Genomic DNA, 27,032 nt, shown 5'->3' on the forward strand with positions numbered 1-27,032 from the left:
ACTGAGACAGTTAATTTACTGAAATTTTGTAACACTAATGCTAATGAACACATCTCTGCCCATCCTAGTGAAATTAGCGTGCACAGTGTAATTCTCCTCTAAGCGGAATGCAATATTGGTATACTGTCGCCCGTTTAAATAAAGAATTGAAAGTATTGAAAGCTGGAGTATTGAATTGTAGTAGTGAAAAGGCATTAAACGTTGAATATATGAAACAATATAAACCTGTTTGGCCCGGCTGGTTCAAGATTTTCAAATCTGCCAATGCTCCACTGAAGTGATCTTCCGTGATGTGGATTAAAGGTCAGGATTTGGAGCAGTACTTGAACAGATCCATCTCTGATGTGTAGTACTATGAGGTTGTTCCTGTTTACATGTCACGCTGAGAAAGAAAAGCTGCATTTGGTGAAATATTTAACACATTAGATTTTCTGCTTTTATGTCCTCAGGGGTCTGGAGTGAGTGAGTGAGTGAGTGAGTGTGTGTCTGTGTGTGTATGTGTGTGTGTGGTGTGATCTGCAGTTAAGGCTAGTCGGTCAAATGAGTGATTAGGTCACACAGATAAGTTTCTGTTCGGTAACTAGAGCCGTTGTTGTATTCAGCCTTTGTGTGGCGTGTAATGCCGAATGCCTCTAAGCGAGGCTTTATCCGTTTGGCTCGTTATCATGCTTCATTAAAGATGATTCTCTGCTTTTCCATATTATACTAGGTTGTGGGATGACTATATCTGAGTGAGAAATCGTGTATACCTGTGATACTCTACAATGTACAAAATAATTTGGTGTTTTAACTTAGTCAACATGAAACTGAACTTTGTGTCCTTGTCAACACAGCATGATTAGTCATATCGTGGCATTGAAAATAAAAACTTCTTGTTTTTCCATTGAAACATCTTCTGATTTTTGATCAGGGGGCAGTGAAGAATATTAACCAATAACATCATGTTTCACCTACTCGTTCTTCCACCCCTATCTAAAATCGAGAGAAACGCCCAGATACCCAGGACGAAAAATGCATTATGATTTCTGATTCACGTTAACTCTAAACAAGTAAGCAAACCTGGCTGCCTTAATGTTTTAAATGTTATTGAACTTATTGAAATAGTAAGTTAACAGAATGTGACACCAAGTATTGTTGTTAAATCAGTATTTGAAGTAATGAACTCAGAATTTGAAGGCAACCAGGTTACTTAATTTTCTAAGTTCTTTTCTTATACTAGTGTTAAAGAAAGATTCCACTATTTTTCAGTGTAATTTCTGTTTGTTTCATCTGTAGTATACTGTCAATTTAGGTGCATTAAGAACCAGGTTATTAAAAGAAAAGAAAACATGTTGACTCAAAGCACACTTATAATTGAAGAAGGTGCTTTAGTGTTCAGGTAAACACATCAAAATTACTGGAATATTTCTTATATCAGGGCTGGGGAACTCAGCCCTCCTTGAATCACCTTCAGTGATTTTCCTACTCAAGCACAGTTGATTCAACTCATCAGCTAATTAGTAGGTTTGGTTGGTGTGCTAGAGCTGGGAAACCACCAAACTGTGCTGGACAGCCCAGCCAGTGTTTGTTTAAGTCCAGTTGACCACAAACATTGTAAGAATGAATTCAACATGCATCACTGTGTGATGTCAGCATTTCCAGGCACTGTCTATGCTAAGGCTGTATGTCAAAATTCAGTGCTCTGATGGCATTGAATTGCTTCAGTACTTCTATACAAGTACCTAAAAAATTATATGTAATTCAATACCTAATTTCAACACCCCAGTGGTTGGTTTACCAACATTCATGAGCCAACAAGCATAGTTGTTCCAAAATTTGGAATGGCGATTGGTTCAATTGCATTTTCTATACATGTATCTCAGCCTTATTGATCAGTGTGTGGTCAGTTGCAGCGCGTAAAGAGTCACACTTCAGCATCTTGTGCCCATTTCTGGCTTAAGCCATACCCACTTTTTATAGCTATCAGAACAGTATCATTCAGGAATCAGTATCAGTGTTAGCTAGTGTTGCTAGTTGGATCAAAACATTATGAATGATACCTGGCCCTAATTTAGACTGCTGCATGACTGACATGGTGATGGAATAGGGAAATTCATGCTTCATGTAAGCGCATTACATGCTGACACTTTCAACATGGCTTGTGTCCGTGATACTCTGCCCCTGTCTGTCAGATGCCTGTTATAGCCTACAGGTTGAATGAGAATATAGGATATCAAAAAGATCCCCTAACAGAATGGATAGATATGTAGGAATGCCACTCATGCAGTGCAGGTGAATTTGTGCACCAACACATCACGCCTGTAAATAGATGTTCATATACACTTACTTAGTATATATAGTTGCGTCAGTCCACTCTGAACTGCCAAAGGCCGCCTGACCAATCATGTCAGATTTGCTAAATACTTTCAGAAAATAATGCCATTCTTCTGTTTAAATTCACCCAAAGAGCAATCTCTGATGCATCTAACAACAATAGTTGGAAAGTATTGACGGAACGTAATGGGCACCGTTTCCCATTAATTCTAAGGCTAGCAGTGTACTTCAAACAACAGAAGAGCTAAATGAAATCAAACTACTGCCAAACACACAGTTGTAAGTATGCTTAAAAAGAACTCTGTGTACATCTCAGCACCACTAGGGGCTCTGTGCAGTGATGCAGGTAACCATGTGGACCAATCAAAGTCTGGGGAAGGTCTCAGAATAAACAGTGCAGTGATTAGAAGTTCTGTTTAGCAGGCAACAAAAAGGCAAAAGATTGTTTTGCTCGTTCTATCACTTATAGGCCTCTGAAGTCATGATGTCATTCTGTAGTCTCTCAGTTTTTCTCTAGGGGAAAAATGAATGTGATTTTTGAAAATTGCTGCCATTGTGCCTTGTGATAACAATCTTCCAAATCCAATATATTTTGCCGCACATACATTTTCCCCTGAACGTAACTGGATTAATGAGTCAAAATATGTGTATTGCTACATGCAAGCTAACACTGCGTACAGAATTGACATCATAAGGTAACCTCACCAAAATATGTCACATAATCAGAGGTGGTACTGTGTGTGCTTTGGCAGTAGTAGCCAACAGTTTGAGTAACTAGTGTGATGTAAAAAACTGATAAAATATAATGGCACACTTGCTTTTTAGGCAAAGTCATTTGAATGCACAGGAACATTAGCTGGCTTGTAGCATGTATGGAGCATAATTTGTATTTTAACTGCTAAACCATCATAATTTAGAGGACCCCATACATCCTGGCAGAAAACTGTGCACAGCATTAAAATGTGTAAGGTTTGAAATCTTCGTTGTCCATCACTTTTCCTCTGGCTGCTCTAAGTCCTGACCTGCGGAGACCATGGCTCACCATTGTGTAACCTCCATCACACACTGACCCACCCCCATACCTCTGGAACACTGTAGCGTGTGTTAAAAACCAACCTCTTTGACATGGCTAGTTAGCCATCAGCTCACTGGCAACCTGTCCAAGCATGAAGAATAAAGAGTTCTCATTAGCGTCCGGAAGCGCAACACAACAGGAGACGTTTGAGAATGCTTGATAGCTGGCCATGAAAAACATCTGAGCATTGTTGGTGAGGAGCATTGAAACCTCACCCTATTGTTCTTCACATCTAAAGGAGTTTGTTTTAGTTTGTATTTTCAGAGCTTGTTAGTATTTGAACCTTTGTTGGAGTTGGAGTGTGTATTTGTGTATGTGGGTGTGTGTTTGAGTGTGCTTACTGCATGATATCTAAAACCAGAGACTTTTCAGCAAGCTTGTAGACTTTGGTTGTTGTTTGTTTTGTCTATTCAAGTGGTTTATTTAATCAGTATCAGAATACCTAGTTTTATCCATTAAATTTACATAAAATTGACATTTTGCTTTGGGACTAGGATAAGAAACCATGCACAACCAGACACAGTATTTGAACATTGAAGTTAATGAAGTATAAAAATGACTTAATTACAAATAACAGCCATAAACATTGTGAATTATTATTTTTGTACTGACATATGTAATAAATTGCAACTTTAATCGATTATCCAGTCCTGGATTTTGGAATCCAGAGCCAGATTCAAGGTCGACAGTTGAAGGCCTCTGTTCTAGAGAATTGTGTGCTTCTACATTTGTGGGAACAGGAAGGCCTTTTCCTGTTTCAGCATGACAATGCCTCCATGCACAAAGCAAGGGTCTGTAAAGAAATGGTTTGCCAAGTTTGTTTGGAATGCACAGAGCAAAGTGGAACGGTGCTGGAAATGTTTGATAATTTATGTAACATAAGCCACAGGCTGAAATGCTGACTTACTGCAGTGACTAATCTCGATGAATCTCTCTCTCTCTCTCTCTCTCTCTCTCTCTCTCTCTCTCTCTCTCTCTCTCTCTCTCTCTCTCTCTTGCTGGCCAGCTGCGAGTAGAGGCTCCAGCTGTGTCCCTCTTTCCGTCCCTGCATAATCACTCTTGTTATATGTCCATTTCATATTAGTGTTTGAATTGAAATGAAAGCATTCCTGCATTTCTGTTAAAAGCATTATCTAAGTACATTCACTTAGCACTATTTACAGTGTCTACACTATGCACACACCCACTAACATATATAGCTCCACTGAATGATCGACTTATTAACAAAGGTATTTGACATGACGTGAATAATGTATGAATGCTGTATTAATAATAGAGAAAGTGATGAATAATGGAGTTTTTTGGTCTACCTCTATAATCGGCAGCACTTAGTGAGTGCAGCAGGCGGATGGGGAACACCCCTAACAGACTGAGGGATTTCTTATGCTCCAACACACTTCATACACAGCAGAACACACACGCTCACCTGGGCTCTGAACCGACTGACACTGAGCACCTCTGGCTGTGTGCACACACAATCTCTGTGTGTCATCTGTATCTGTATCTCTGTAAGGATTTTAATAAGAGAAACAAGGAAATGCACAGTCCTTCTAACTTAGCAAACATAGTAACACTTTCAGTAACTTTATAAACGATCAGCTACCTTTTGTTAGCGATCTCTAAATAGGCCATGTTAGCATTAACAGCCATTTACTTAGCAGTCTAGAAGAAACATTGTGAGTTCACCGTCAAACTTCATCCCTTTACTCACCAAGAGCTGTTTCTAGTGGTGGAAAGCAACACCAATGTTAACTCTTTTTTTCCTTCTAAAAGCAGGTGGTGGTAGTGATAAATGTCACTTGCCATGAGCTTCAGCTATCGTTGCGTTTACTGATCCTTTCATTGGCTACCTGGCCCCAAGTTACTACGACTGACAAGAGGCAGGGCAGTGCTATTACTTTGTCCTCTCATACTGGACTGGTTGGCGGACTCGATGCTACAGTGACTCGTTATCGCAGTGAAGTGATATTGAGAGACAGGACAGGCCGCGGCTAGCTGCTTAGCATGCTAACTTCAGTAGATATCTCTGCAACACAAGACATAAGCGTCTTCGACATACCATCCAAATCGTTATCAAAACTGCACTAAGTGGTATGAGGTATAAACATAACTAGGAAGTTATTAGCAGTATTTACAGTCTAAAGTGCACAGTGAGAGTGTTATTACAGTAGCAGTTATGATATATTGCACAGTGTGTATTAATAAGAGATGTGATATAGTGATGTGATTCAGCACAGTTCAGGCAGCAGGAGGTCAGTACCATCTCTTCAGTAAGGAGACATTGTAGAGCCTTAGTGAAGTTTTTACTTTACCCTCATCCCCTGCACTTTTCAAAATATTATGCCAGTGTTTACAGCTATGAATAAGAAGCCAACGTCAGCCTCACAAACTACTAATGTTGGTTTAAGAGACGGATGAATACTGGCACATGTTGATGAGAAAGTACCTGAATTTATTGATTTGTGCATTTTCATTGCTATTTAGTAAGCTAAATAGTTTACTTTTATTGCTTCAATGGTTGAGTGCAACATTTTTTGGAGACTTGAATACAGGCTGAGTAAGTAGACATGGTGTGGCTTTTTGTGTTTGGTGTACACCACAGCTGTCACACTCCCTTCTTTCCAGGTCACAGCTCTGCAAAGATATTCTCTTTTAACATGTACAGTTCAAGTCATGACAGCTTCTCTATTTAGCTGATGAGTCGAGTGAGGTGTGTTTAATGAGGAAGAATGCTAAACTCTGTAACACGGTGGCCTGGAAAGAACCCAGTTTGACAGCCCTGGTGTGATTTTAATGTGCAGGTTAAAGTGCAGATATGCTCAGATTTACTGATTTTCGCAAAATGGTTTGGTTGTATATCACAGCACCAATCAGTTCTATTGCAAATCAGAGTTCCTGCAAATGTTAATATATTCTTATATCAAATCATTTGGATTCACCACACTCAAGGCCTGCACTGCTGAGGAAGATGGCATATCGCACTGTATATGCATGCAAAGTTATCCCCCACTGATTTTTCGAAATTTCTGCATAATTAAGTCATTAAGATGTAAACAAAGTCATTAGATGTGAAATGTCCCGTTCTAGAGAAACTTACTAATTCAGAATTGTTCACAGTGGTGGTGATAGGAACCAGACATCTGAAGTGCTGACTGTCCTCTAAAAGCTCCCTCACACAAAGGTGTTATTCATGATGGTTACAAATACATTACCTTACCTTAATACATTACCTTATCCTGAGACATTGTTTTATGACCATTTTGAGGCATGATTTTAGTCTAAAAGAATTTTTATAGAGAACGCATTCTTAGCAGAGAGATTTTTTACCATCATTAACATATAAATACTGAGAAGACACATGTACATTCACTTGTTGTTCTGGATAGTAAATGAATATTGGTGTTGTAGACATCATGACCCCTAGTTCCTATCACCCCCACTGTAAACAAATATGAGTCAGTAGGTTTCTCTACAGTGAACTTTGTTTATATATAAAGAAAGGTGGTATTCCCTTTTAAGGCATAGCAGGTACACTAGTCTGGATAGGTAGAGTGTGATCAGCTCATGACCAGCAATAAAGTTACTTTAATGTAACTTTTAATTATATCTTTTACATTATTTTTTTTTATTATTATTTTTTACATTCATGTACCTGAGTATGTTTAAATGTATATCAAGTATATCTGCAGCTCAATAATTCCAGTTTTAGTTGAGTAGAATTTTGACACTGTACTCATACTTTCACCTGTCGTCCCCTTGGAATTAATTATAAGGTATAAATTCTACACCTTATTAAAGAGTATACTTTTGAATTGATGGGGTCTTAACTACAACATAAATGTTAATTTCAGGATTAGGAGGCTCTGTCTGCATTTCACCTGTTCCAAAAAACTCAGTTACAAATTTGATAGGATTTTGATGTTGTACATTTAGAAGAAATTTAGGGTGTCACTTCCATGTATGAAAGAGACGTGTTCCACATATCAGTTTTGCTATTTGGAATGCAAAATCTTTGAAGCTCAGTATCTCAAAACTGCTCAGAACGCAGATAGAACCTTATAATTCCAAGGGGACATTATGTTTTTGTGTACTTTTTCATGTTATCTGTACTTTTTCACCCCTGCCTGTTTATATGATTGTGATGATCCAGTGTGGGACTGTTCTGTGGCCTCCAAACCTGCATACAACTTCTGAAACTTCATCTGTAATACAGGAAAAATATGAACTTGTTTAATCTTCATAAGCCAATAAAGAAAGTAAACAGAAGAAAATAGCTTCTCCCTTAGAAAAATCAAGAAGATGGTCCTTGGACGCTGGCGGCTCTTTAGGGTGATTCTCTGAGCTTCCAGCAGGAGATGGGTGGATAAGGGTGCTTTACTTAAGAGTGGGAGCAGCTCTGACATGATGAAAAAGTAATGCCCCCCCATCTGCCTCTGCACTTGTACTTTGGATGTGTGCGTGTGTGTTTTTTTGCATGTTTAATGTGCACATTATATATTCTCAGAGAGCGAGACAGAAGAGGAGAAAGTGTGGAGTGGCGCATGTCTGCCGTGTGAATGTGCTCCGCTCTCTCTCTCCACTGCATGTACTTTTTATTGGCAGCAAATTGCCACTAGGCCTCTCTGGAGGACATGTCTGCATGCGAGATGTTTAAGTATTCTGTTTGTAGCCGCTCAGTGAGTGTGTGAATGCTCTAATTCCGCCGGCTATGCCACTGAGGCTTTCTCACATTCACTGTGCAGCTGCGGAATTTGGGGGCCGTTCTCACGGTCTGCTGTGGATTATGGCACAGCCTGATCTCTGGAAGCCCACCTGAAAAGAAGAATTACTCTTAGAGTGGAATACCTGAACAGCCTTGATTTAATTCTGTGAAAACATAGAAGAGTTAACAGGACAGTTTTTCTTATTTTGATCACTCATTTTAGCCCCTCACTAACCAGTGATGGTAGAAAAGTAGTAAAGAAACACTCCTCTATAGTGGTATGTGGACAGGATTAGTTTTACATTGGGAGGTGAATATAAGGTGATTATTAGTGGTGTTTGTCAGTGATTTTAGTCCCATCTGAATCTGCCCGGTCAGTAATTTTTCCTACATCACTAAAGATCCCAGCAGCTTTTATGTACTGTAATATCAAATGTTCAAATGACCTTAGGTTGTTTTAATCCTGTGTGAGTTGCCATGTCGGTAAATATTGGGTCAAATTCTATGGAAAGGGAGTTTCCCAAGGTGTTTCTTAAGTAGAGAGGCACTTGAAGAAGCATTTATTCTCTGCAGCCCAGATCAAACTGATATGTTTTGAACGTACAACTCCGACAATTAAAATATTTAAAGCTGCACTATGTAACATTTAATTTGGATTAATTGCATGCAACACACAGAAGTACATTTTCTAACATTGGTCGTGCTTTTGACCCCCATGAGTGGATGAATCTGACGATTGTGACCGTGTTCTGAAAGAATTCAAAGAGAACTCAGTCAAAACTTGGAGAACGTGTCTTTGGATAAGTGAATTGTCAGCTATCATCGTTATATCTTCATCAGTAAAATGTTGATTTTAAACTTGAGATGTAAGCATCAAGCCAGACTTTCTGAGCCTGTGTGACGTTAATTCCTAAAACTTCTGAAATGGCTTTGAAAAACCGACCTGACTCGTCCGACTTCTCAATAATTGTTTCAGGCTTTACAGGGTGACTCACAGCAGCACATACACACCATGTTTTAGTGTTTTTGTTCCTGTTTCAGTAATGATAGTGCAGCTTTAAAGTAACAGAAAAGGTTTGATTTTATGTGGTGTTGTTGACTGGTAAAGTCACACTGCATTAACTAAAGACAGCCACGCTCATCTCTGTAATTTATACTGAAATTTCTTATCTCATGAGAATTGCAACAAGCAAGCAAGCAAAGTTAATTTATATAGCACTTTTTACCACAGGTGTTGTCACAAAGCAGCTTTACAGAAAAATTGGTCTGTGGTAAAATTATATGACCCCTCTCCATGTAAGTATAACCCTGTCTGAATAATCTTCTGGGTACTTTTAGTATGGTGCATATATGTAAAATATATACTCCATATACTACTATGTTGATATAGTTTAAATATAGATTGCTGTTAGAGATGTCATGATGTCACTTTTTTTTTCAATATTGATACCTTGATAATCAGTAAAATCTTGATATCTGTAAAAATACTGCTATTTGTTTCTTTAAAATCTACTAAGTTTTAAAATGAGCTATTTTATTTGAAGCACTACATTTCAGATAAGCATCTAAAAGTAAGCAATAATGCTGAAACTACTCAAACACTCTGCTACCCTGCATAGAGAAATACACAGCGAGGGGTTGATACAATACAATATGGCAAAATGAAATATCACATTACTTTAATACTTTTACAACACATGATATTGAACATTTTTTTTTTCTGACAGCTGATGAATTGGAAAAGATCAAGTAGAGCTACATTTAAAATTGTATCAAAACTGTTTATGCAGTGATTCATATTCACCATTTTACACACACCACTGCGCAAAATCCAGTTAAACTGAATATTTATTATTCTTTGTATAATAAAACATACAGTTGCTCAGTTTTCTAGAAGTACTGACATCCACAATACACTCAGAAAAGCATATTATGAGATTATTATGTTCTTGGCTTAAGGTACTTTTAGGGGACGTGAATGTGCTTTGGGACTCACACAAGAGAGAAGCAGGAGAGGATGGGTTCTAGATAATGCTTAGATAATAGTTCTCCTTCTGAATATAAACTGCTGTACTTTTACACTGAGAAATTGTTATTTTTTCCAATATGGTGTTTGTATCGTCATCACAGTGCTGACTGATGTCTTTGTTAGACTTTTCAGAAAGGGGGGGGGCGTGGGAGGGAGGGAGAGAGGGAGGGAGGGAGAGAGAGAGAGAGAGAATGTTCTGAATGTTCTGATCAGGGTTACGCAATTACTCAGTGTTTGTAGTTTATTAATCCTCTTTTTTTTTCCTGACCTCTCTCTGGGTTGTGTGTGTACAGTCATTTGGTCCAGTGATTGTTCTGCCCATTTGTCAGCCCAAACATTTCAATTTGACTGATTTCCCCTGCCGGGTGTGTTTTTTTATGTGTGACTGCATTGGTCTATTGCCTATCATTTCGTTTGCATCTCACTGGAGCAGAAGATTTCATCTGCAGCATTGTGTATTTGTGATTTTCCCACTGTGGTAGTGGAGCTGCTGCTTTTCTAAAAACACATTGTGGGTACGGTCAGTAATTTATGAAAACTGAACAGCTGCATGTTTCATCAAAATCAAGCATAAATAGTGAGGTTTAAGCTCCTTAAATAGCCAGGACCCACCGGTGGGTTCACACTTTCATTACACACTTCTACAACTTAAGAATAACCGTATATGAAATTTTTTTGATTGTATTCTTTGAATGTGGCACTACTGGTTCTCAGTCCAACTTATCAAACTTTAGAAAAAACTAACTGTCATTATGCATATTGTTTATCATGTCAGTGTCTTGAAGTATTATGCTATTGTCTTTTTGGCTACATCATCCGCCCCAATCCATAGTTACAATTCAACGATACAGTATTGTTCATAAAGAGGTTTAAGTTATAGAACTGCTTGTATTATCATGATGTCAGAATGATTAAGAAACAAAAATAAAAAACCCAGAATTGTATGGTTGTAATGAACAAGATAAATATTAGTGTTTCAACAGAGGCAGTCTGTGGTTTTCACGAGCCATACTTCTTAAAAAACAGCTTTTTGAAAGGTGATGTAGTATGTGAACATTACAGATATCACATCTTCAAAAAGTACCATTCATTCCCCAGTCCATACGGTCAATGAATGGAAACTAAGCTGCAAAAACAGACAAGCCATTTTGAACTCATTGTTTTGTTGATGTCACAAAAACCAACGCATTTAAATACATCTGCCATTTTTAGCCATCAGCTGATGGAAATTGTCTCACATATTTTTAATTTATATGATCAAATACAGTATTTTTCCCTGTAACTCGATTAACTATGACACTGTTGGCTCCCTGTGGGGTGAAATGCTGTGACTCTTTGTTGAGCTGCTAATAAGCAATGAGGGATGAAAGCAGTTTACACTTCTCCACAAAGACAGCTACGTTGCAACAACAAAAAAACTGCATTTAAACACAACAAAAACACTTTATGAAGGCTGACTTGCTCATCCACAGAAACGAAAATCAAGTTTGCATCTGTTTTTTGTAAATTATTTTTCCATTGAAATAAATGGTCAGCTCCATTAATATTTGGATTTCAATTAAATTTGAATACATTTGAGAAAGTTGGGACATGCATGCATGCATGCGTACGTGTTGTTTACATCTAAAAGCGTCTCTGAGTCTTTGTCTATCTCACACAGCTTCCTCTTTCGCTCATTTTCATGCTGCTTATATTGCCAGATTACTTTTGTTGGACTGAAACGGTAGAGGGAAAACTGATGGAGTGATAAACCCATGCCTGTCCAAAACATTGCAGCACACTACAATACCGCTCACTTGTTTCCCCTCAGAAGGAGGATTGGGTTGCGTATTGAGTTCGGTCTCACGCCAGCCACCACTGCTGAGGCAGCATCACATTACAGGCTAGACAAAGCCCTACAAACATGACCGCACACATCACGCTCGACCCCGCCTGCAGCCGAGCAGGACAAACGTGTGTTTCGGGGCATCCAGCAGCAGCGAGTGTGAGATCCGGCTGCTGTGAAGCGCAAGCTTCGCTTCGTGTCAGCATCGGACACACGAGCCGCATTCAATTATTAAATCAGTCATCAATTATTAGCAGAGCTGTCGCTGTGTGTAGCCTGTTTGGGGCTGAGGGGACTATTTTGGACCGCAGTTGCCTAATATATGCCCTGATTATGCATGCGTGTCCTCATAGCTGGTGAGACGAAGACTGAAGTTATTACTTGAAAGGAAAAGTTCACCAAATAATCTTATTTATACAATTCCCCAAATGTAGTCAATATTTGCAGGGTTCAAACTGTGGTTGAAATCTTGGGGGGGCCCTTGGTGGAAAGTCTGACCATTCTATGACCTATGTTGTGGTGTATACAAACTTTGCAACATATTTTTGTGAGGTTTGCCCCTGTATATTTGGAAGGATGATAAAGGTTACCAAGGAAAAAGAAATTCTTAAAAATTTAGACTGATATGGGCAATATTTATTGAGCTACACAGAAGTAATGTCTCCCAGTATGGCGTTGGGCCGTCATGTTTGCTAACGCAACATGCCAGACATCTCTGCATTGAGTTGTAGAGTTTTGTGATAGTGTCCTGTGATAATCCATCCAATGTAGCTTGAATATTCTCATGCAGTTCCTGCATTTTGTGGTAGGGGTGGAGTGTTAATAGCATGTCCGGCAGCATTTTCAGTCCTGGATAGGTCTGGCGATGCGGCTGGCCATGGCATAGTATCTGTGTCTTCAAGGCAAGCTCTTGAGACACTGCAGCATGTGGTTGAGTGGTGTCCTGTTGGAATAGCGCACCAGAGTGTGCGTTCAGAAAAGATAGGGCCGCTGCTGGCAGGACCTCATTAATGTGACATTGGGCTGTCAAAGTGCCTGTAATGAAGACCAAAGGTGATCTGGCATCATAGGAAATTGCACCCCACACCATGACACCAGGCCTTCTGGACGTGTGACGCATGACAATAAACCGTTCATCTTTGTGCTGACCACGGTGCCTCCACACACGGATTTGTAGGTCGTCTCCCCCAAGACAGAAGTGGGACTGAAAATGACCCGCTGCCATTCTGAGTCACTTCATGACAGTCACAGCACCACTGCAGTCTTTGGCAATGTTGACGTGGTGTTAAGGGCAGTCGTCGTAACGGTCTGCGTGCATGTAGTCCTGCGTTGTGCAGCCGTCTGCCAATGGCACTGGCACTAACAGCATGACTCATGGAGGTCATCACTGCTTGCTGAATGTCCGCAACCGTGGCTGTTGGGTCACTCCACGCTTGTCGGACATTCCATTGGTTCTCCCTCCACGTGGTTCTTGTAGGTCTCCCAGATCCCAACAGCATGCTATGGCAATATCTGCGCGACCGGTATGGTGCGCAATATGCTGATAGGACCATCCTGCTTCCTAGGGCCCTACAATGCAACCCGTCTCGAACTCTTCCAACTGCTTGAATTACTTTTGAACTCATACTTCACTTACAAAGGATGCTATCAACACAACAGCACGAGTCAGAATGGAAAGCACACGCAATGGGACGACCCATATATAGTCAGTCAGGTACGGCGATAAAGCCCAACCTTGCTTACATCACATGCACGGCCGACTGGAATCATTCGCATGTCTCACGATGCCAAACCTACCCACCAAGTTTGATTCCTGTCGGTTGATTCCTTCTGGGTGCAACTATTTTTTTGACGATGAGTGTATATTTCCTATGTAGTCTCAAAAGAAGTAAAGGCACATTTCAAATCAGACAAATGGGTGAAATTTTTTTCATATGTTGGTTTTTGTGCAAAAACACTTGTAGGCTGTGTGAACATTACATCGCATGCACAATAAAAACTCACTACTAACAAAACCGCATTTGTTAGCGTATGTCATGGTTGTTAACAGCATTGATTTTCTGTGTGTGTGGCTGCTGCTGAATTAAAGTCAAAAGTATTTCAGCAGTTTGAGGTGTGCTCGAGCTTTAAGCTTCTTCAGTTTTACACCAGAGTGACGTGGCTCGGTGTTCTACATTATGGTTATGTTATGAATTCAGGCTGGGTGAGTTTATAGTTTATACAAGGAGAGAAATCTTGAACAGGACGAAAACATAGAAAAAAATCAGTCATCTCATTTGAGGGTATTTATTTTGTCTGAAAATTCATATATTTTTTTAACGAAATAAGTTCAATTTTGTCTCTTACAGGAGGTTCCCTTTCCTCTAATGGGAGGTTTGAGAACCCCTCAGTTCACACCTTGCATGTTTTGCATCTGTAGTTCTGCACTGGAGGCTAACGTAGCTAATAAGTAATGGAAGCTTATACCAGCTTATGATTCCTAAATCACCGCACACCTTAAAATATGCTTTGGCATAAATTGTTAGGTATAAAAACATGTGTATGTCATTTCTGACACTCTTGCGACACACTTTTGTCCAGTTTAGCTGCTTGTTGCAGTTTGAGGCAGTTTGGGGGTATAAACTTCCATTACTTGTTCACCAGAGTTGAACATAATAATAAGTAGTTACATTTCGCTGCTGTCGGAACAAAACCTCATATCTTCAAAATGATCACTTTACAGGAGAAGGAAAAAATATACTTTACTTTTAATGTAAGTCTATATAACCAGACTTTTTTCCAGGTCCTTTTGGGCCATTTCTTTTGGTCAATTCATCATGAAATTTCCACACAATGTAAAGGGCAACAGGCATTTTTGAAATCATGTCAAAAACTGAAAAATGAAGTTTAAACAGATTTGTGTTTTAATGATTATCTTCAAATGCTAATGCTTTCACTTCATCACAAGTACATGATTGAAGAAAGCGGAGATGTTCACAAGTCTCTTCCTGCGACTCTGAGTCTTTAGTAGAGAATTTTAGTTTATTCTTATTAGCTGCATGAATTTAATGGTACAAAAGTAAACCTAAAAGTAAAACTAGAAACCTGTCAGGGTCAACACAGCTTCAGATAACGAGCCCTTCACTGTAGAAAAACTAGACTGAAACAAATAACTGAAGAGCTGCAAGCAGTAAATTGCAGTGTTTAAAGGAAAGAGGCAAAAAAACTTAAAACAGTTGGTAATTCAAGCTTTCAAGTTTTCTAGCATAATAGCTAATCCAGCTAAATTGCCAAATCCAATTTATTCCATTATTGCCATTCTGAGTCACTGACTCAAGTCACCACCTCTGGAAGAAAGGAATCTACTCTTTATTTTAGTCATTAACATTTTATTTACTAATACCTTTAATGTCTTTTTTGTTTTGTTTTTATTCTTGTATCTGTACAGCTTTTTCAATGTTTATCATTTTATTTATGACCAAAAAGTTCCAGGGACTCCATGCTCTGCACATGTTGTGTTCTCCCTGGCCTACATGCCCGACCCAGACCACGAGAACCTTTTGAATTAGTCAAAGTGTTGAATCAGATGTGCTTGATGATAAAAAGCACAAAAATGTGCATAGTGTGCAGTCGCCAGGACTGGAATTGGGAACTCCTGGTTTAGGCCATTCTAGCCAACTCTGTCGTTAGCCACATTAGCTTCACAGCTTCAGGATAAAACTAAAGAAGCAAACTTGGGACAACAATGTCTTGGGACTAGACTACTACATTTAAGGTAAAAGGAAAACTGTATGTCTGATTTTTGCCCAGCTACTCCTTTAAAATGGACTGGCTGATGGTTTTTAGTGTTGAGCAATAACAGTAAATGTATGTTTATGTATTTCTGGGTGCATAAAATAATTCAGGAACTTCCACATCAACCACAGACACCAGTAATACACCAGATTTATCTACACAAGATGTGCTAACGACATACTGTTAAGTGTTTATTTGTAATAATACTTCTTGAAGGAAAAGGTACAAACACATTTTTAGCTGTTCAGCACGTTAATTTAGGATGACATTAGTCTAACGTCTTTCTTCCTCATTTCTCTTTCCTCCCAGCCTCGTCGCTTTTCTCTCACAGGTTTGTGACGGTGCGGCGGGGCAGTCCAGCAGCACGGAGTGGTCAGATCCAGCATGGTGACCAGCTGGAGGCGGTGGAGGGCAGGTCGGTGGTGGCGCTGCCTCACAGAGACCTGGCTCAGATACTCCGGCGAGCGGGGAACACACTGCGGCTCACCATCATTCCACGCTCCAACACCAGTACGCACACCTAGCACTCAGCACAGGAGGGGGATTCAGAATGTGTTCTCTCCACAGACACGGAGTCAAACCTGTAGAGCAGCACAGTGTGAATGGGACCATAATCAGATTTAGTTTCCCCCACTTACCCCAAATGTAGTCAATCAGCCAAGCTGTGTTCGTTGTCTGTGGTGTGCTTCCTTAGTACGAGTAATGGAAGTTTATAGACCCCAGTTCAGCACTTGAATCACTAGATACTGCAGCCACAGATCCATCACAACTTTAAGCACAGAATGACTGCATGTGGGCTAAGTGGAAATCTATGTTAAACTGATTTTTTGTCAAATCATTATAAGTAAAGTTTTACAAACTGATGTGTAGCAGTTACTATTCTGATAACTTATGGATCTAGTTTCATGATGAAATTAAATCTTGGCTCCACTCAAAATATTTCTGCAAGAGGTTATGCTTTTCTAACCTTTTCTGTTCTTATTTTTCATATTTTGAAAATAGCACCTATTAAGCAGTATCTTTTTCAGAGATATATATTGATCATATCTGATTATATGCCATTTTATGTACTTGACGTTCTAAATTTACTGCATTTTATTATTAGTGAATAATAGTTTTTATTAGTTCTTATTTTTGAAGATAAGATAATAAGATTATTATTGATTAAGTCCATATTTCTAATTACTGAATTGGAAATATGTACTTCATCTTTTCCTTGCCTTGGTGGTAAGGCAGATGCAGTCATCAGCTTATTTTACACACCTGTGCAGCTTTCTGTACGACAGTTTCTCCTCTAGAGGGCTCTAGTGCTGCATATGTTTACCTTTTTATGTTGTGTCTTCATAAACATCTCTTCCCTGCTCCCTCTTCTCTCTCGGTCAGATACCTCCAACCTCTCAGAATGCACAGACTTTGATACAGAAAGCAGGTTAAGAAAAGGGCCAAGATCAAAACAAAAGGTGAGTCAGACATCTCATTGCAATTTTAATATAAATCAGGGTATAAAGAATAAATAGTATTCAAATTGCTTTAAATACGTGGATGATAAGAAGGTTAAATATGTATTAGTTTTGTAGTCTGCTGTGTCTATCATCTCTCTCTCTCTCTCTCTCTCATAGGACCCACGGTATTACAGTGTGGATTTGGAGCGAGGTCCTACTGGTTTTGGCTTCAGTCTGCGAGGAGGGAGTGAGTACAACATGGGCCTCTATGTGCTGGGCCTGATGGAGGGGGGGCCGGCATCTCGCAGCCAGAAAATACAGGTTAGTACGCACTAGGGTGGGCAATGTGATAGGTTGTTGTTGTTGTTGGTATTATCATTATTATAAATCACATTGCAATATGCTTTATCTGAGTATATCATGTACATGATACTTCTACACCGTTTTAATTAAATTAAACCAATTGTTTGACTTTTCCTCCTGTTACCTCCTGTTCCTTCTTAACGTGTATACTTTAGCAAACTCTGAATTAAAAAAAAGTCTGTGTACTTTTTCTTAGCCTCTTTTTAAATGTTGGCACAACTGTTTTGCTGATGCATTTTGTGCTGTTTGTAAATCTCAGGAAAGCTAAATATTGTGATATAGAACATGTATATCATGATACATCTACAGCAAATATAATATAAACATGCCTTAGCACAGGAACAAATGCAGTGATTCAGCTTAACACTACAGCTTTGTATCTTAGCATTACAGTGAATGTAAAAAACAGCCAAGTACTGTATAGTACACCAAACTACCCCTTTGTGACAGTTTGTGTTTGTGGTGAAAACACTGAGCAATACAAAGCTGTGCTAATTCATGTTTAGGTGAGCGATCAGCTGGTGGAGATTAACGGGGACAGTACAGCAGGAATGACTCACAGCCAGGCCGTAGAACAGATCCGCAAAGGAGGACACCGCATCCACCTGGTCCTGAAGAAAGGCAACGGCTACGTCCCGGACTACGGTGAGCACAGAGGGACTGTCAGTGCGTGGGCGGTCTTTATTTATAGCTGACTGATTAGCTTTGCCCTTTATATACTCTCTTTGGTCTCTTACCTGGTGGAGAATCTCTCTGTTTACTTTCACTGCGATGGTGATCTTTCTGTTCACCTTTTCCTAACTCTGCTGTGGGTTTTTTTTCTTCTCCCTCCCTGTTTTTTCTTTCTTCAATTTTATTTTTTTTCTGTGTTTCTCACGATCCTCCACTCTGCTGGCCTCCCCCTCTCTCGCTCTTCCTTTCTCTCTCTCTCTGTCTCTCAGTGGAGCTTTCCAGCTTATCGCTCTGCATGACCAACTCCAAGCAGGGCGAGCCTTGCTTCTATGTCATCGGCCGGACAGAAAACACGCGGTTGGTAGCCGTTCCTGTTAGTTTTCCTTTTCTTTCTTTTCGGTTTCTTTGCATTCGCATCAGTGTTTTTTGCCGCCTTTCATTTTCTCCCTGCTTTTCATCTTTCTGTGACTTCTCGAGTTGATCTTTGATCTTCATTTTGCCATATTCTTGATTTGAAACATAATAGCCAGATGTATCAAGTCAAGGACTTAAAGACTTGAGTCTGAGTTTTCTGGGTGGGTAGGGCTATCTATGCATCAGATGCATAAGCAAGCAACAGATTTATTTCTTCCTAGTCTTTCTGATAAATGTTGTTTATCAAAAAGAATGGAAGGTAATAGTTTATCTTAGATAGTATAAAGGAATTATTGTACCACTTGTGAAAAGCATGTGGAAGTGCATTGCGCATGTTGTCCAAGTACATCGGGGACCCCATTCACCACCTCCATTACAAAGTTCATGTATCCAATTACAGCAATTTGTTAAGAGCAGTGAAAGTAATCGGGACATAGTGTTCTTCTATTAAAGTTTCATTAACAGTTCTGTAAAAAAAATGTACATAATTTCACTCATACCACAAATGTAGTGAATTAAACAAGACTTCTTTACTGTTTAAAGTTAGCTACTGTTTAAAGTTAGTTTTACACTGGAGCTGCTGGAGTAATGGAGTCATGTATCATATACCAGATGCAAGCTGCACAGATAAATCATCACACGCTTTCCGTAAACCACACTGAATTGCCAAGTACTTGTACTATTTTACTATTGTTTTTTCTATATGTAAAGGCACATCTGTGTGTGTGGGTGTGTGTGTGTGTGTGTGGGTCTGTGTGTGTGTGTGTGTGTGTAAACACAATGGGCCCAGCTTGGCTAAAACGTCATGTGCGCTGTAGGCCGAATTAAGATCTGATCAGTATCCAAATAGCGAACAGAGCCCTCAATGTTTGAACAGTTTAAGCAGATGAGTTGGAGCAGATCAGCAACCAAAATAAACCTTTTTGATTAATAATCCAAAAATAAACTAACAAGATTTTCAGTTCCCCAATAAATGTTAAACCATAAATTGAACAACAGCTGCTGAGTACTGAAAAGTGCTACAGAGAGCAGTGGAGCTGGTTATACTAATGCTAATGCTAGCTTAGCAGGCTAATAACTTAGCTTAACATACCACAGAATATGTTAGATCCTGTCTTTCTGTCACTCAAATTCAGTCGCTCAATTTTGAGGCTTAATAATCTACTTGTGCCAATAGATAATCTGTGAGCCGGAAACAAACAGTATATTTGACAGTTTATGTGGAACGTAAATTTAACACAGCCAGAATTTTAGCTAACAGCTAGCTTCACAGTCCATCTCAAACAAGTTAACCACAATAGCACAGTCCAAACATCTTAAATCAGTTAACCACGATAGCGCAGTCCAGACATCTCAAACAAGTTAACCACGATAGAGCAGTCCAGACATCTCAAACAAGTTAACCATGATAGCACAGTCCAAACATCTCAAACAAGTTAACCACGATAGCACAGTCCAAACATCTCAAACAAGTTAACCACGATAGCGCAGTCCTCAAACAAGTTAACCATGATAGCGCAGTCCTCAAACAAGTTAACCACGATAGCACAGTCCAGACATCTCAAACAAGTTAACCACAATAGCGCAGTCCAAACGTCTTAAATCAGTTAACCACGATAGCGCAGTCCAAACATCTCAAACACATTGTACTCCTGTCATTAACATGTTGTAGTACACTGGACAGTTATAGGTCCAAGCTTATTCATGACATACAAAGCTAAGCTGCTTTGTAGCCCCACAAAAAAAAAAAACTTTTTCCAATACTAAGAAAGCTTTTGTTTTCAATGGAGAAATGTGAACTCTGCAATATGGTAACACATTTGACATGAATACCAAACCATATAATCTCAGTTGGCCATCCTCTTAGCACTTTTTACATCAAACTCATCAAATTGTCTTGACTGAATACATTTGGACTAAGGGGAAAATTGTGGACCCCCAGTTGTTTCATTGAACTGTCGCTTGCCCAGTTCATTAATTCCAATATGCTGTGCCTTTAGCTTCATTAGCTTAGAGGAAGCATATAGTTTTATATTTCCAGCTAGGTCCTTTCTTTCACATCCAGACCCATATCTCTCCCTCTCTTCCCCTCCCTCTCTCTCTCTTCCAGACCATGAAGGCGGAGCAGCCTCCCCCTCCTCCCTCTGCTCCGAGGAGCCGGGTGTGGCTTCAGTAGCTTTCTCCCTGACGAAGACCATCCAGAAGGAGGATGACAGAGGAGCAGAGAGAAGAGAGGGACGAAGGAAAGGAGGCGGCAGCCGAGGAGGAGCGGAGGACGAGGAGAGGAGAGGTGCTCCTGACAGTGAGAAGGGCAGGGCCGATTCAGCCAGCGTCACACCGAGCTCCCACTCAGAGAGGAAGAGAGAGAAACAAACTCAGAGTTTAACCAAAAAAGCTCCGAGAGGTGCAGCGGGAGAGGGGGAGGAGGAGGAGGGGGCGCAGAGGGGAGAGAGGGAGAGGAAAAGGGAGAAAGAGAAGAGTAGGAGTTCTGTTGACAGAAGGAGCAAAGAGAGAGGCAGAAGTATAGAAAGAGAAGAAAGAGAGGAGCGAAAAAGTTTCCATTTAAAGGAGGAGGAAGGAGACAGGCCAGAGTCGAGAAGGGGGAGGGGGAGGGACGGAAAAAGAGAGAGAAAAAAGGAGAAAGATGGAAGTATCACCACCGACCGGCATGAGTCAAGAGGGAGAAGTGAAAAGAGGGAGAGAAGAAAGGAGAGAAAGAGGGAAAATGGCAACATAACTGCAAATGAGGCCACAGAAGAGGTCACTGGAGTCACTCAGAGGCCACCCTTCTCCTTCCTCATGCCTTTGGATGATAACGCCGACCTGTCCGACGCCGACTCATTGTTCAGCTTTTCTGAGGTCAGTGTGTCGGCAGCCAGCATCTCTATGGCCGGGGCGCAGTGGTCCCTGGACCCCAGCGACCTCCAGGAGGCCCCTGCAAGCCCAGGCCTTTCCCCTGGACCCTGGCTCGTCCCCAGCCCCTACAAACTCTCTCAGGTTTTAGACGGAAACAGACTGAGCCGACGTGAAGGAGGGCTGTGGTTCTGACGAACTCTCTCTTTCTCACTCTCATACACACATATGCACCATCACCACCATCATCACCAGCCCCCTCTCATCTTAAAAAATAGAAGCCCACCTCTGTGTCCTGGTGTTTCCATCGTCAAGACGTTAACAGAATATGCAAAGAAGAGATACTGGATTCCAACCATTGCGCATGTCTCCAGTCCAGGCCAATACAAAATGTTGTTTTATCGCCACCTAGTGGCCACTGAAAGGTAAAGGAAGGAGAGAGCATGCAGCCATCACAGGATGGTTCTGATTTGCTGAAACTGCAAGGCAAGTTTGTACATGTATATGTGTGTTCATAGTGTTTTTCATAGCATGTATCAGTTATTTTTTTCTAAAATCATTTTAGCATTTTTATTTGTATAATTTTGTTTTTTCATTTATTTTCTTATGAATGCATTGAGATTCTATAACAAAACAGACAAAAAAAGAAAGATTTATTTAAGATTTTTTTGATTAGCTGCTTGCTTTCTGTGACTGGACTGTAAAGAAAAAATCCCTCTCCCCTGCCGCGTGTGGTGGTCTAGCTGTCCGTGCTGGGGAAAGGAAGGTGAAAGAACTGTTTTATTACAAGGCTAGCGAGCCATCTCAGACTTCTCCAGGTGCCTTCTGCTTCTTTAGCCGGTGTTTACCAAAAATATATATAGATATATATATAACAAAAAGAAACAAAAGAAAGAAAATAAATAGACAAAGCAAGAAAAGAATAAAGTAGCGAAGTAGAGAGTGTGCAATTCAGCATTCTTCTGCCTCTTGAACTATAAATCTTTGCAAGACTCAGTACACAAGACAGAGGAAAACTAAAAAAAAAAAAAAGAAATACTGCGCACATTCTGCAAACGGTCAGCGAGTCATTACAAGTGCCTCATGCGATATTCCTTTACGTGAAAACACTAGACTTCCCTTGAGATGTCTGAGTGAAATCAGGACCCCAGAGCTTTTTTTGGTTTTCCCATGCCATGATTATGATTTGAGTTTGAGTTCCGAGACAAACATTTCAGCGCCATTTCAGAATCCCAGCGCATTTCAGAAATAAAAAAAAAAAGAACGAAAAACGAAGGCCAAGAAGAGCCCACCTCACTCAGCCCTCCTCCAATCTGCATCAAGATTGCTGTTGCCACGCCTACCACTCAGTCTCTAGCTTCACATGGAGTTCTCATTTCAGGAGATAAAAAAACAAACAAAAAAATAAGGGCATTTTGATACTGGTCTTCTATGCATTTTGTAAGACTTACTGGTCAAAATTCTGGTGGCGTTTTTCTACCGAGGCCTGGATAAGGTAATATTGTGTACTGTTAAAGCGCAGGCGGGTTGCTGGAATGTAACTGGCATGGAACAAAAACAAAAAAAGGGAAGACTTTATAAGATCCTTAAACACACTATATGTCCAAAAGTTTAGACGCCTGCTAATGCATTCTTCTGATCTCTGAATCCAGGGTATTAATAGGGAGTTTGTCCCCCCTTTGCTGCTGCAACAGCATCTACTCTTCTGAGAAAGGTTGGAACATTGCTGTGAGGAGTTGAGCGCATTGAGCCACGAGAGTATTAGAGAGGTCAGATACTGAGGTTGGATAATTGGTTCTGGATCACAAATGCCACTCCAACTCATCCCAAAGGCACTGGATGGAGCTCCATCACTCCAGAGTAGGCCTGTCACAATTATTACATGATTGCCTAATCGCAGTTATTTGAGATGATAGCAGTTATTTAAGCTGACTGTAATCATTTTCCACAGTCGTAAAAAAGCAGAATGGTAATTGGTTGTGTTGAGGCAAATAAATGGTAATAAAAGAAACTTCTAACTAGGCGCTCAAACATATTTAGAAAGCAATGAGAGTTGGCTTATTTGTTAGCTATGTAGCTAACAGTTTTAGCATGTATGCTAGCATTCACACTAGGTGCATATATTTTCACTCTCAAGAAAAAAATAGCTAAATTATAGCTTTACGTGCTGGAACAAGAATTTATTTGTTTATTTTTTGCTTTTGTTGGTTGGTACACTACTTCTAACTTGGTGCTTAAACATGTTTAGAAGGTGCACGCAAGCTAGCTATCTAGCTAATTCTAATAGTCTTAGCACGCATGCATGAGCATTTTACCTCTACATGCTATTTACTTCTAACTTGGTGCTTGAACATGTATAGAAGGCATCTTTATTTATTTGTTAGCTATATTGCTAATTAGATTAATTAATTTGCAGGAACAAGTATTTTTTGCTTGTATTTTCACTCTCAAGAAAAAATCCAGATTTTAAATTGCTAAAGCCAATTTATTTTTCATTATTATTTATTTGTTTATTTTTTTTTTTATATTGGGTGCTCCAGCACTCGAAAACAAAACTTTTACCTTACTTTTTGAACGTGTTAATTTGTTAGGTATCTAGCTAATTCTAACAGTTTTAGCATGTATGCTAGCTTCAACCCAAGAAAAAATGCTAGCTACACATGTTTCTGTGTAATTGAGACATTTATGAGAGTGTGTGCTTTAGAGCTGGGCAATATAACAATATTACTGTTATTGTGATAATTTACATCACAATACATCGTCAGTACTTAATCACTTCCAAACCACATGTTCGATTAAATAGAGCATAAATAGTATGAATTCAAAAAAACATGTTGTGATATTACATCTTGCCATATCGCCCAGCTCTAGTGTGCATGCATACAACAATACAGGGTATCATTTCGAGTTAGTACAACCAGAGAATGGCCGTTCCATTGCTCCACAGTCCAATGCTTTTTACCCCTGTATCCAACGCATAGCACTGAGTGACGTTTGGCTCATGTGCGGCAGCTCCACAGCATCCAGTGCTTTTCTATGGAGAATATACAAATTATGTGCGCGCAGTTGAATAACTATGTCAGCATTGGGTGCACTGTAAAGTAGCTGAGGCATGTCTGGACACTTTTGGACATACAGTGTATCAAATGTACTGCAACACCAGCTTATGCATCTCTCTTTACCTCCAACTGTCTAAGCAATAAGAGGACATCGCCCTCTTCTTCTGTTTCAGTCTACGCAGCATAGCTTTACCCAAGCAATTCATAACAGAGCAGTATCTGGAAATGGTAGATAATCTCTCAGCTCTTCCTGTGAAGAAAAGCCAGGCGAGTATGTCAGTATACAACTGAAGCTACTTTGATAAATGCTTCTGCAGGCTGTGCTATGTCTTTCACATGTAATAGCCTGAAGTGCTAAGCACTTATCCAAGTATGAGTTATAAAAGGTATGTTAACGTACTATGAGTATTATAACAATCTCAACATAGCGGCCCTTCAACTGAAGATTGAAGAGCTGTTCGAGTTCACCGTCCTGATGGAGTCCTCAACCAGCCTGCGTGTAAATGTTGACTTTGTATTTGATAAACTAAAAGGGCAAAACATGATGAAATGCATCTAAGCAGTTTGTACAGAACTGGGATGAGCAATGTAAACATTTGGTAAGAATTTTTTGTTCCTTCACTTTAAAGAAATTAACTGTAGCTATGCCTTCACTGTAGCAGATCTTTGGTGTAAAGCGAGACTACTGTACATACAGAGAAATCCCAGAAAATCTATAGACTTTATACCAGAGAAGTATGTTATGAACCCTATCGTGACGTGTCAGCCACCGACATATCAGAAATTCTATATGTAGCACAGTAAATTGTATCTTTCAAGGTATGTCCACAATACTGTCTCTTATCAGCACTACTACGGCACTTAAAAAGAGGTTATAGTGCCAAATGGCTTTGAAAGAAGCGCGTATGAAAAATTTGATTCTGAAGAGATAAATATTTCAAAATTGCATGACTGTTAAATGTGCCACCTTATAGAAAAGGGACAACTTTTTTTCTTTATTTAATTTTTAGTTTCTTATGGGTATCTTAAGAGTATGATTTCGGTCGTAATGAAATGTGGTGATAGTGCTGAGCTTTTTAGGCCCCCTTACCCTGTGAAAAGAAAAAAAGCTGCTGGTTGCATGGTAATGCTTTTTGTATCAAATGGTAGGCCTGACATTAGCAGGATAGCAGTCTTCACTTAAACCCCCTTTTTTGGCTTTAAAACACAACAAACTGCTGATTCCAGAAGAATTCAAGGCAAATGGTCACCCACAGTGCCGTGTATGATGTCTAAAATGAACATTTTAAATAGCATGCCCACTGAACACTTTATAAAAGTTGTTGGTTAATGTTCTCAGTACTATAGCTAAGCCTTCACTGTAGCAGGCACAGCTAAGTAGTCCCTTAGATTGTAGGTTTAAAAAAAAGAGAGAAAGTCATACTACAAGGAGCCATAATATGAGCCAATCAGTATATTACTATGAGATGCAATGTTTTGATACTGTTACTTATGAGTTCAACCTACTAGCAGTGCAACTGCGCTATTGAAATGCTAAGTAATGATGTCACCCACTTTCCCTTTGCAGAAAAGAGAACGGAAAGGCCTTTTGTTCTTGTACATTTTATAAGTCTCAACACTTGAAATGTCAAAACATGAAAGGCAAGGTTCAGCTTTGAATTTCAACTTGAATTTATTACATTCGCCTTGTAAGGAGTCAGCCATTGTACAGAACGTGGAAGAAGTTTATACGTTAGAGGGAGAGAGAGAGAATGAAACAGTGCCAAGATGTTTTAAAGCGATTGTTTTCTTTTCCCAAGCTAGGCTGTACATAGCGTAGACAGTAGTTAGAGAAGTAGCAAGAACAACTGGGCAGCTAGGAGAAAGGTGACCAAAGGAGAGGGCATCCTGAGAGATCGAGGAGGAACCACAGCCAAGTTTTGTTGAGTCGTGATGGTGCAAATAGGCACCCATAAAAGAGCTTTTTTTTGTCTATCCCTAAGGCCTGTGGCTGGAGGCAGCAACTTTAGCATGATTTCTAACACGCCTGCATGCTTGATTTAGCACACTGCTCCCAGTCCGCTGCTCTTGAGATGGAATAGAACATAAAGAACATAACAGAGCATGTTCTCTCAGCAAGACAGAACATTCAGTATTCATTAGAGGAGTACAGATGGATTCTTGGGGCGAACACCTCTCTTTATGAGCGCTTACTCTTATATTCCAAACCATGGCCATAACTGTAACCCTAACCAGCGATATACAAAATTATGTTTGCTCAAAAGTAGAGCTCCACGGCTTCCTTTATAACCACTGCCCTCTCCTTTATTTTCTTTCTCCTGCTTTAGGTAGACAGGAAAAGGAAGTAGGCAGTTTATTATTGTTCTTTTTTTTTGTTGTTCTTTCATTCTTTTTAACCAGGTCTCGGATTCTCTCCTCCAGACTTGAAGCCGAACAAGTAGCCATCGTTCGAATGCTGCGGTTAGCAGCAGGAACTTTGACTATGCCTGAGGGTGTGTACATAGCAGTCCA

The 27,032-nt window shown here is 39.8% G+C and overlaps 1 protein-coding gene across 3 annotated transcripts in view; it reads left to right on the top strand.

Moving 5' to 3' along the window:
- magixa (MAGI family member, X-linked a) overlaps nucleotides 1-22,847 on the top strand; it is a 73,998-nt gene extending 51,151 nt beyond the window's left edge. For 2 of the 3 annotated variants that reach the window (XM_036578337.1, XM_036578339.1), the window contains exons 13-17: nucleotides 16,028-16,228; nucleotides 17,102-17,178; nucleotides 17,338-17,481; nucleotides 18,030-18,168; nucleotides 20,720-22,847. In XM_036578337.1, coding sequence (XP_036434230.1) covers nucleotides 16,028-16,228; nucleotides 17,102-17,178; nucleotides 17,338-17,481; nucleotides 18,030-18,168; nucleotides 20,720-21,657 — 1,499 coding nt within the window. In that variant the 3' untranslated portion in view covers nucleotides 21,658-22,847. Of the gene's footprint in view, nucleotides 1-16,027; nucleotides 16,229-17,101; nucleotides 17,179-17,337; nucleotides 17,482-18,029; nucleotides 18,169-18,464; nucleotides 20,694-20,719 lie in introns of those variants that run through there. The other variant, XM_036578340.1, reaches the window with a different exon arrangement.
- The last annotated feature ends 4,185 nt before the right edge of the window (nucleotides 22,848-27,032 follow it).

This window comes from Colossoma macropomum, unplaced genomic scaffold (genome assembly GCF_904425465.1).
Source record: "Colossoma macropomum unplaced genomic scaffold, Colossoma_macropomum, whole genome shotgun sequence".
Classification (NCBI taxonomy): Eukaryota; Metazoa; Chordata; class Actinopteri; order Characiformes; family Serrasalmidae; genus Colossoma; species Colossoma macropomum.